Source organism: Myxocyprinus asiaticus, chromosome 1 (genome assembly GCF_019703515.2).
Source record: "Myxocyprinus asiaticus isolate MX2 ecotype Aquarium Trade chromosome 1, UBuf_Myxa_2, whole genome shotgun sequence".
Taxonomy (NCBI): domain Eukaryota; kingdom Metazoa; phylum Chordata; class Actinopteri; order Cypriniformes; family Catostomidae; genus Myxocyprinus; species Myxocyprinus asiaticus.
In genome coordinates, this window is record NC_059344.1 from 61,656,093 (window position 1) to 61,668,637 (window position 12,545).

At 40.7% G+C, this 12,545-nt stretch overlaps 1 protein-coding gene across 11 annotated transcripts in view; it reads right to left on the reverse strand.

Moving 5' to 3' along the window:
• LOC127442073 (neogenin-like) overlaps positions 1-12,545 on the reverse strand; it is a 213,355-nt gene that overhangs the window by 64,440 nt on the left and 136,370 nt on the right. For all 11 annotated transcript variants that reach the window (XM_051700637.1, XM_051700555.1, XM_051700145.1 and 8 more), the window contains exon 5: positions 2,832-2,968. In XM_051700637.1, coding sequence (XP_051556597.1) covers positions 2,832-2,968 — 137 coding nt within the window. The remainder of the gene's footprint in view (positions 1-2,831; positions 2,969-12,545) is intronic.

Here is a 12,545-nt window from a genome sequence, read left to right on the forward strand (position 1 = left end):
CTTTACATGTGTTAACATGATTTTAGTGTGATAAATTCACTTGCTAACATTATCTTTGTAAAGTTATCCAATAATGAAACTTTGGGGGCCTGGGTAGCTCAGTGAGTATTGACGTTGTCTACCACCCCTGGAGTCGTGAGTTCGAATTCAGGGTGTGCTGAGTGATTCCAGCCAGGTCTCCTAAGCAGCCAAATTGGCCCGGTTGCTAGCGAGGGTAGAGTCACATGGGGTAACCTCCTCGTGGTCGCTATTATGTGGTTCTTGCTCTCGGTGGGCCAAGTGGTGAGTTGTGTGTGGATGCCGTGGAGAATAGCGTGAAGCCTCCACACACACTATGTCTCCGCAGTAACGCGCTCAACAAGCCACATGATAAGATGTGCGGATTGACGTCTCACTATGCCACCACGAGGACTTAGGGTACGTTTACACGACAATGATGTACTAAAAACGGAAAAGTTTTTCCTTTGCATTTTTTAAAAGTTTCACGTACAGACGACAACGTTGTCAAAACGTTTACAAAACTTTGTAAAGAAACACTATGCGCCTGCGCACATAAGAATTCTTCCACAGAGCGGTGAATACAAACAATGAAGATGGCGAAAGCATTGAGCAATTTTGTCTGGATGGACGATGAGGTTGCTTTATTACTACAATTACTTTGCTGGAGAAGCGTCAATAAACTCAAAATCTTGAGCAGCACAAACACAGTCCTGTAGTCCGCCATTGTAGTTTTACATAAATCCGGGTGGCGGAGGACGAATCTCAGTTGCCTCTGTGACTGAGACGTCAGTCCGCACATCTCATCACATGGCTTGTTGAGCGCGTTACTGCAGAGACGTAGCGCGTGTGGAGACTTCACGCTATTCTCCGCGGCATCCACACACAACTTACCACGTGGCCCACCGAGAGTGAGAACCACATTATAGCGACCACGAGGCGGTTACCCCATGTGACTCTACTCTCCCTAGCACCCAGGCCAATTTGGTTGCTTAGGAGACCTGGCTGGAGTCACTCAGCACGCCCTGAATTCAAACTCACGACTCCAGGGGTGGTAGTCAGCGTCAATACTCGCTGAGCTACCCAGGCCCCCAAAGTTTCATTATTGGATAACTTTACAAAGATAATGTTAGCAAGTGAATTTATCACACTAAAATCATGTTAACCCATATAATGTTTACGTCTTGTGGATATACTTTTAAAACTGTGTGTATTTTAATGTTTCTGCACTGGTCTCATTCACTTCCATTTTAAGCGCCTCACTGCAACCACAATTTTTGCTTTTTGTTTAATCGAAGGGACAAGTCTACATAATTTTTGTGGTAATCAACTTTATGCCACTAATGCAGTCAATTGAGCTTAACTTGTGCTGAACCTGGAACATTCCTTTAAAGTGCACAACTTTTGAAAGTATTGCCAGAAGACTTGAACATTATACAGTACGTGTTGGCATGAGACTAGTGTGATCAAATTGATTACTGACCTTCTCTGTGTGAAGTTATATCCAATCTTTCAATGGAATTACTTTGTAATGCTGATGACTTTCAAATGATAAATGCAAGGAAACCAGAAAGGTACTGTTTAAATGGAGCCGCTCCACTCACTGGAATTACATCTGTAACACATGACCAGAAATTCATCCACCTTGAAAAGTAGTTCCACCTCTAAAGGATTTATAAATCTTTACAGTTTAAAAAATAAACAGGTTTTTGCTGAATAATTCATCAAAGTGCTTTAACAAAAAGATGCACTTTAAATTTCTGCTTTTAAACCTCCTAGAACGCTGGCCCCATAGACTTCCATTGCAAGTGCCTTACTATTCAAAATAATTGTCTTTGGTAATCGACATTATGCCACAAATGCTGTTGAAAGAGCTTGACTTCTAATGAATCCAGAACGTTTCTTTAAAGTGTGAAATAAAACAGTTTTCATGCTTAAATGTCTACTGTTTATTGCCTGGTCCCATGTACTTGCATTGCAAGTTCCTTCCTGTAGCCGCAATTTTAGCTTTTTTGAAAACACTGAGGGAAAAGCGGAAATTATATTATTTAGTAATGATGTTGATGAAGCTTAACTTGCATTGACCCAGGAGAGTTCCTTTGAAGAACTCAGAACATAGAAGCAGATTGTTTTTTTGTTTTTTTTGGACCATTATTTTTGTCTACATATTTTTTCAAGACTAAACCCGGAATCAGAGGCTAGTGGCCTTCTTAGTTTCTTTCATTCACTGGTCCCACCGTAAGATCAATTCCCAGAAGACGGACTGATGGCCAAAGCTCATTACACACCATGTATCTGCATGAAATCTCTAGTCCAGGTTCTATTGTATTCTCTGTGATTTCACACCTGTCTCAGCATCTCACATCACTTCATCATCACATAATCTCATCTCATGCTCCCAATGTTGTGCTTTTGTGTTAGTCCCACATGAATGCTACAGCATGGGCAAGTACTTAAAAGCTTATGCATGCTTCTGTAAGCATGTTTTGCATGTTCAGAGCCTGAAATCGAATTACTGTACAGAATGTCACCAAGAAAAGGCAATGCTTCCTCTGAATAACGCTAAAAGAAAGAGCACAGCTTTTAAGTGTGACATGCCAATCCTTCACATTAAAGTCAACATGAAATGGTGTTCGCAACTCGTTTTTATCTCTTTGGAATTAATTGGACCATGACAAGTGGCTGTTTCCTACCAGAATGGAGCCAGACTTGAATGTGAGTCTTATTTGTGAATCATGCACAATAAGATCAGGATTGTGCATTAAGAAAGTAAATTGTGTCAATTTTGACTTCATGTTGACTTGAAGTCATTCAGCGGTGAGGTTTAATCTTACCTTTAAGCGTGAGTTCAGCCTGGGCTTCAATGGATGAGTTGGTATTGTCTGCCAGGCAGCTGTACACACCAGCGTCTTCCTCAGTGAGATTGAAGATCTGCAGACTCCCCCCGCCGAGCACTTCAAAACGGTCCTTACTGTTAAGAGAGGAGATGAAGACATTGTCAATAATCTCCCTGCAGGAAGTCAAATGTACACTTAGCTCACAAACCACAAGCCCAGCATTAATCCAATAAAAGCAGCATGACTTCAGGTTCTCTCATTCCATTGTAAAAAACTGAACCATTCTTGCAAAGGTAGCATCAAAACAGGTCATGTGGTGTAGTGGTTAAAGGTCAGGGTCAGTAATCAAAAGGTCTCTGGTTCAATCCCCACCAGGGGTGAACAATGAACTGTCAGAATTGTGACCATGACTTTTTCACCCTACGCTGCTCCAGATGACCCTGTAATGTATTCTCGTTGAGCAAATCAACAACAAACTCGTCCTCACAGCTGCAGCTTGTAGAGAAATCCTTTTCATTTTTTCGATCAGCACACTAAAGAACTCGGTTGTCTCTCATACTGTGATTCCATGAAATTGTCAAGTAGTTCTTCTGAAAGGTGTGTTGCGTCACTTACTGTACTGGAATTATTTGGAACAATGGATCACTCCAAAGAGCTGAAAAGGCAACCTGACAGTGTCCAAAACACACACCAGACCACAGGACTTGCTTAACAATGAGTAACGCAAAAGTCAACCTCCACCCTATTAAACCTCATCCCAGACGTCCAAAACCAGCGGGTCTCATTAAGGGGGTCTTTGTCCTCTTGGGCTAAAGCACACGCAATGAAATATGCAGGCCCACTGCTTTCTCACCATAGAGCACGTGCTCGAGTCTTCAGGTTTGTCTTCAATAGGCTGAGATGTGATTACTTATGTTCTTTTGAGAGTGTGAATGCTGAAGTTCCACACATTAGTTCCTCTTAGCCGTAGCTATCTTGTGATCTCTGTGATCTGCATGTGACTCTGGTCATGGGCATTTATAATGTGAAGGAGGCGCTGGCTTGCTGACACTTACTACAATGTGTAACTAACAAGATGTTGTGTTGTGTTTGTCAATGTTTGACTTGATTTCTTGATCAAATCTGAAAGATCCACATCCAAGGCCACACCCACACTAATCCGTTTTCGTTTGAAAACTCTGTTTTCAGTTTCGTAGCATCATCGTTGTGAAGTATAAGGGTACATCATATAGTACACAGTATACGGTTATGGAGAGCACTTTCAGAAAAATGCCGTTCTAGTGTCGATGTGATGATTAAACGTAGCAAAAGTAACGTGTTTTCAAATGAAAATGATTAAGTGTAGATGTGGTCTAACTAAGATTGTTAAGAACTGGATCAGATGGGTAATTACAAATAAATCGGATAAACACATTTTAAAATAACTGACAGCACAGTTCCTGCGTATCTAACGCCACATCCACATTAATCTATTTGAAAATGGAAAAAGAATCCCACATTATTGATATATGATTGCATTGGCCAACTTAAATGTGAATAGCCTAATAAGCCTATGTCCACATTAATCTAGATACATTTTTCAAAACGCTCTCCATCCACACTGCCGCTTTCAACTGTTTTCTAAATGTTGCTCGTCCAACATTCTTACAGCGCATGCGTCAAAAACGTAAGAAGCGTGGCCCTGCACAATTTCCATACATGGTCTGAAATGCAATTGGCCTAGTGTTCCGCCGCTGGACAGCAATTTCCAGTGAACTTCCCGTCGCCTTTGTACAACATCCACACTCCTTTGAAGTAACATTTATCTTTAACAAAGCTATCAAAGTGGACAGCAGGCACAACAAATTCGCTACAACGTGGGCCGCCATCTTTATTTTTTGGCGTTGAATGGATCAGATGACTGACTCACATGACAACAAATACTTCATAGTTTTCGAATGTCTCCGTTTTCCCTGTCCACACTACAACACAAAGACAGCATTTTCAAATGTATCCACTTGAGAGTTTTCAAAAAGCTTAGTTTTCGCTGGACAAAAACGCCATCTCAGTGTAAATGGAAGGCCAAAACGTAGCAAAATTAATGCATTTTCAAACTAAAACGTATTAGTCTGGGCGTGGCCTAAAACTCAATAAAAATGCGTTATTGAAATAAACACTAGTTTACAAATGGAAATCTATCAACAGCAACAAAACAAACAAATAAATATAAATCTGCGTTCTCCAATCGTGCAGCCGAGCAGGGCCTCATGCTCAGAATTTCTCAGCATTTTTCTGGGCCAAATGTAGCACCACTAAGTCTCAGAGGCAGGTGTGTGTGCATTCATTAAAATGCATTACACAACAAACTGACGATTCCACAGAAAGAGCTTTTAATTAGTTCACAAATTCATTCACCTCTCATTAACATGTGTAACCACTTCAAGAGGCCACTGTTGATGAAGAAAATCAATCGCAATGCAAGTCCCTAAAAAACTTGTGCACGGTGATGGACACGTATTATTTCTCATTCAAGACTGGCAGTGTATTAGGAGTGTTGAGTGAGCGGTAATCTTTAAGGGCTTTGTAAGGAGTTTCCTCAAAATACCCAGAACTAATGTGCACAAGCTTCTGACTGTGGGCAAGTTAGGCTTAACAACTCATGCTGCATATGATGTGATGTGATATATATATATATATATATATATATCCAGTGTGCAACTCGAAAGCCAAACTACTGGCATCTGTCAACGGAAATCTAACACCAAACTACCGGTGGCGCTGACCCAACCTGCCTGAGAGCAGCCAGTCTGTGATTGATGCTGCCATAAGATACAGCAGAGGGAGATGAAAGGCCACCTTGTCAACAGCTCAGAAGATTCTGGCAGGCCCTCCACCCTTAACTGTTGAGCTCTATGGCTGTGACTCCAAACAGAGATGCTACTAATGCTGTGCCAAGACACGAATAACAGTAGTGATGCCACCAGCAAGAGTTGTGTGAAACACTGCTGGGAAATCCATTTAAAACCAAAACACAGTACTTTATAAGTTATGCATTTGAATGATGCTTTTATCCAAAGTGACTTGCAGTGCATTCAAGTTATACATTTATCAGTATGTATGTTTCTTGGAGCTTAAACCCATGACCTTGAAGTTGGTAGTGTCATGATCTACCATTGGAGCTTCTAATTGTAGCTGGTTTTACATGATTTGTACCCTGCTGAGAACGATCACTACTGGTTTGCTTGGTTTTAGCTGGTTGTTGGTTACCCAGCAATGGTCAAACTGGTGTTCAGCTGAGAAGTACCCAAAACCCATATAAAACAGTTAATCTAGACCAGTCTGAACCAGCTAGGTGGTTAGCAAGACCAGCAAAGCATCTAAGGCTGGGTTAAGCTGTTCAAACTGTAGCTGATCCAAGCTGGTCATTTATGGTAATTGGCTGGTCCAAGCTTGTTTAAATTAGAGACAGACCGAAAAACCGGTGCCGATAGATGCTTTATGGAATTATCATTATCTGCAAAAATCTATACTGATAGTTATAAATAGTTTTAATCTAGTGAATGTAGGCTATAAAAAGCGTATTTTTTTAAATACTTAAATACAGAAGACTATAACGTAGCCAAGTTTGAAATGACGGCATTTCAAAATAAGTGCGTGTATTCCAGGATCGTTTATGGTTACAAGTCCCACGTTATGCACCAAATAAACTGTTGGGATTTTATTCATTTTGGACTCTTGTAGCCTCAATGTCTGTGCCCGTCATAGCAAGAAAAGACTTATTTTTTTACATTCTATAAATTCTATAAATCAATTTTAAAAACTATCGGCCGATTAATCGGTTATCGGCTTATCCCACCACCTTAGTTATCATATCGTCAAAATCTGCTACCAGTCCACCTCTAGTTTAAATGGTTGATCAGCTGGACTTCCAGTAGGTAGCACTAGTCAAGCTGATTAGGACTAGACCACCTTGGACCAGCAACAATCATACTGGTCTAAGCTGGTATTTTTAGCAGAGCTAAATAAAAAAATAAAATAATTGAAAATGTCAGTAGCTGGGTTTCCATCCACTTATTTTTAATGTGCGTTTTGGATATTGCATAAAAGTTGCTCGATAGAAACACCAAGATGTGTATAAAATATTTAAAATGCGCATTAAAAAATTACAAGCTCGCTTGAGGTGGATATTTGTTTTTATTCAAAACACATTTACTGAAAAAAATCCTGTTGAATTTATTAGGAATGCAAGATGCGCATAAAAAAAAGGAATGTGACTGAATAATTAATTAATAACTGGACTAACCAGCGGACCAATCATCACATCTGAAATGTTGCTCTGGTCATCCTGAAATAACGGTGTCCTGAAAATCCAAAAACTTCAAAGAGTTTGCAGGGCAAATAAGTAGAATACAAACTTGAACTGTGCCGAAGAGAAGATTTATTGACACTTTTAAAAAATATCGAATAGATTCGCACGTTAAAGTCATAACGATGGAGGAACGCACACATATAGCACTCCCAGAACTGTGTGACACGCTGTCGCTCCCAGACACGAGACAAGTTGTTTAGAGTGTCTTGTCTGCGGGTTCTAAACCGTGAGTATTTTATTAATAAAAGAGTCACACTGGCTACAATTTATCTTGAAGTGACTATTCTGTTTTTTTGCATAAATTAAATTTGCAGGTTGGATGGAAACCTCAGTCACCATTCACTTTCATTGTATGGGAAAGATCAGCATCTCAACATTCTTCCAAATTTTTCCTCATGTGTCCCACATTAAAAAAAATTAAAACACACACACACGTTTGTAATAACATAAGCGTGAGTACATGATGACAGAACATTAATTTCTGGGTGAACTATCACTTTAAGCTTGTATGCCTGTTTTTCCAGCAGGCTACTTACTAAGCAACTAAACTGCTGCCCTCCTCATTTACAAAACACCATTAACATCCTTCAAATGAGAACTTGGGAGTTGGACTATGATTTCATTTTGCATTCTGAGCACCAACGTACACTGGATGCTTTGTAAAGCAAATGATATTTGAGCATTGCGATGTGCAGGTGTGCTCAAAATATCCTCTCCTGTGACTGAACATCCTCTCTGGATAGAGCTGCATCATGACTGTGCCACATATTTAGAATCAAAAGAAAGAAAAACACTGAACTCATGTAATTTTGTGAATCCTGAATATTATGCCCTTGCAGCTGTGGTTTGTCTAGTGTGATGTATGCTATACTTTTATAGCATAAGAACCAAGCCTCAAATGAAATACCACAGAAGAGGAAAAGACAGGAAAAATCAATATAAAAAGCTCCATCTTTACAAGAAGCTGGAATGCTTGTTTTTCTTAGCTGGGCATAGACATGGACTGTCTTCATAACTTTTTTATTTGTTTTGTTAGCGGTTTCAATGGTAAACCGATATTTTGATTAGCAAATTACTATATAGCCCAAAGCCACAACCTGCGTAATGTGCACTCATTAGAGGTTTGAATGTGCTGCCGAGTGACGCAAGATTTAGTCCAGGTTGTGTCATTAGCTGTTGAGTGCATGGAAAGGCCGAAGTCATTCCTAAAGAGACGAGACAGTGGAACAGCTTAAACCAGTCTAAACTGGTTTCATGGTCTTACCTGGCCTACAATTTCTGGTTTTAGAGGAGTTTTGGGCCTTGGGACTGTTTTTTTTTTCTTCTTTCAGCTGGGTTAGAAGAGAACAAAGAAATCGTGACAGAAAGAGAGGCAGAAATGGAGAGGCAGCCACAAAGTTCATATGCTCCAGTGACAGAAAACAGCTGCCTAACATGCGGCTAAATGAACTCTACTACACTGGAAGCTGCATGCTGTGTACAGCAACGGTGTAGTAAAACTTCTGCCAACTAATAAAACTCAAACACACTGACAGTCAAAACAGTGTATTACAACATTTTAGTTTTCTTTCCTGCAGTGTGCCCAAGTCACAAATGATGTAGTTTCAGCCTCAGAAGGCCCATACACAGAACATTCATGGACAACCTGGTGTGGATGTTTTACACAAAAATGGTAAAAGATTTCTCAAAACGACAAGCTCCCATCTGACTGACTAGTCCTACTTCAACTTTAAGCTCTTCATTGTCATTGTACAGGTAGGTACTACAAGATCATTTGTATATGTAAAATGTTGTATGATAGATAGAACGATAGACTGATAAAGACAGACAGACAGGCAGAACAACGGACGGACAGACAGACAGACAGACAGACAGACAGGGATAGATGGATGGATGTTACGACAGACAGACAAACGTATGGACGGACAGACAGACAGAATGACACACAGAACAACAGAAGGACAGACAGAATGATGGACGGACCGACAGAATGACATATTGACAGACAAAACGATGGAAAGAATGACGGACAGACGGATGGACAGACAGAACAACAGACAGACAGAAAGACAGACAGACAGATGGACAGACAGAACGACGAATGGACAGACAAAACGATGGACAGACAGAACAGTGGATGGACAGACAGAATGACTGACAGACAGAACAATGGACGGACAGACAAAAATGTGGACAGACAGACAGAACGACAGAATGACGGATGGACAGACAGAACAACGGTTGGACAGACAGAACAACAGTTGGACAGACAGACAGAACAACAGACAGATGGACCGAACGACATGTGGACAGACAGAATGACAGACAGGCAGACAGACAGAACAACAGAGACAGAACGATGGACGGATAGATAGACAGAACGACGGACGGACAGACAGAATGACGGACGGACGGACAGAACGACGGACGGACGGACAGACAGACAGGGATAGATGGATGGATGATAGATGATATGACAGACAGAAAGAACGACAGACAGACATGACGACAGACAGGTAGAATGGCAAACAGATAGAACGATGGATGGACAGAATGACTGATAGACAGACAGGATGTATGGATGATAGATGATACGACAGACAGACAGACAGAGAGAGAGACAGAGAGACAGAACCAATGGATGGACAGACAGAACAACAGACAGACAAAACGACGGACAGATGGATGGACAGACAGACAGACAGAACGACAAATGGACAGACAAAACGACTGACAGACAGAATGACAAACAGACAGAACGATGAACGGACAGAAAAAATTATGGACAGACAGACAGAACAAAGGATGGACAGACAGAAAACAGACAGACAGAACGACAGATGGATGGACAGAATGATGGATGGACAGAATGATGGACGGACAGAGAGAACGACGGATGGGCAGACAGAATGACAAACAGACAGAACGAAGGATGGACAGAATGACTGATAGACAGACAGGCGGATGTATGGATGATAGATGATACGACAGACAGACAGACAGAGAGAGAGACAGAGAGACAGAACCAATGGATGGACAGACAGAACAACAGACAGACAAAACGACGGACAGATGGATGGACAGACAGACAGACAGAACGATGAATGGACAGACAAAATGACTGACAGACAGACAGAATGACAAAAAGACAGAACGATGAACGGACAGAAAAATGATGACAGACAGACAGAACGACAGATGGATGGACAGAATGATGGACAGAGAGAACGACGGATGGGCAGACAGAACGACGGATAGACAGAACAACGAACAGACAGACAGACAGAACGATAGATGGACAGACAAAATGATGGACAGACTGACAGAACAACGGACATACAGAACAACAGACAGACAGAACGATGGACAGACGGATGGACAGACAGAACGACAGACAGAACAACAGATGGATGGACAGACAGACAGAACGAAGGACATGCAAACAGAATGACAAACAGACAGAACAACGGATGTAAGGACAGAACAACGGATAGACAGACAGACAGACAGATAGACAGATAGAGAGATAGAGAGATAGAGAGATAGAGAGATAGATCGATCTTAGCCAGTACAAGCTGCAATGTGAACCAGACGTGATGCTGATAGTCAAAATTTCTGGCTAAGTGAGACAATTAAAAAAATTACTCTGGATGCAAACAGTAAAATCTCACTCTCTCTCAGTTTGTCTTTTAAACACTCACTGGTTTTCCTTTCTTTCCTCCCACCAGTCTCTTTGTGCCAGTCTTCAGTGTTTATCCCTCACTTCAGTGAATCCAGCCTGTGGTTACACTCCCACAGATCAGCCCGTGTGTCTCCAAACCTGCCATTATCTTTCTCATCTCTCTGCCCAGTGACTCATCATGGGCCTATCAGCCGAAAGGATCCCAGCCTGAGAAATGGGCACTCAGTGAGTGCCAGGGATTCAGAGCAGTTTGTATGACTCCACGGTCAATAAAGCACTGCTTGAGTACTATCATTAGAAAAATACTTTTTTGCCTATACACTCAAAAGGGACTTTGAGAGGTGCCATCTGTGTGGACTCATGCACGATTGTAATTCCTGTCTGCCCCCTAATCTTGTACACAATGTAAGAACCCTGCTGAGAAAAAAAACAAACAAAAAAACAAGCCTAAGATGGTTTAGTGGCCTTTAATGGGTTAAGCTGGTCTGCTAGTCCAAAGCACCTCTAAAATGAGCAAACAGACCAGTCTGAACAGAGTGGGAGTCCAGCAAACCATCTTAGGTCAGTTTAAACTCGGGGGAGGGGGGTGGTTGATGTTGATACATACCTACATTGAATATACAATGGGAATGAATACTGGGGGGGTGGGGGGGGGGTTCTTGACTCCCCGTCCCTTTGATGAGGTTTGAAGAAATACAACAAGATGCACAGCAGTCGCTCATCAGTGCCATATATCGTGTGTTTGGTTTGTACTGTAGGTGATAGTTAAGAATTGACGTGCTTCTGTGATAAAATTCTGACTTACAATGGACGCAAAATACTTCATTTTTGTCACAAGTTCCATTTGGGTTTGTTTTTGTAAGAGGTCCTTTCTTTTCTGGTGTGTATATCAGCGTAATATCCCTGCCGGACACACTGCAAACTAGTGTTTAGAACTCACACAGAGCTGAATAAAATGTCAGAATCTAATGTGAAAATTGGTTAAACAATTCATTAATTTTGACAGCCCTAATTACATTATATTATATTACATAGATTGATACAGATTTCCCGATTCGATTCCGATTTCAATTTGATATTGATTAGTTTGGGTTTATTTCAGTTATAATGTCCCTTTTGCTGACATATGAAAGAAATTCTCTCTCAGCTAATGCTGTTAATTATACAGGGGACCTTCTAACTAGGTATATTATGAAAATCGTAATTTTACTAATTGTAATTTATTAGTTTATCATCATTTTGGTACAAATGATTGTATTCAATCAATAAATAAGAAATTATATTTTATATATAATTTTTTGTTACATGTTTATTGCTTGATTGCATAATGTGTACTATTTTCAAGTATTTACTTTGATTTGTTGAACACGTCCTAAATACGGTACTGTCTCTTTAACAAAACCAGCATTTCTGTAAAGAGCGTCTGTGAATGAGCACATATATATGAGAGAGGACTTGAATGGTTTTATATCATCTGTGCTATGCCTGATTAGAATTAAATGTTAATTTTTTTTGTTTTTGATCAACAACTGACTGTAGAGAACAGTAAGGGTATTAAATGGGTCGCGTGGATCTCGTCTTTGGACACGCATTACACGGAACAACTTTTACTCTCAACATGTAGTGAAAGGATCTTGCTGTTGAATATTCCACCACTGTACTACACAATCACTGGTGAGTG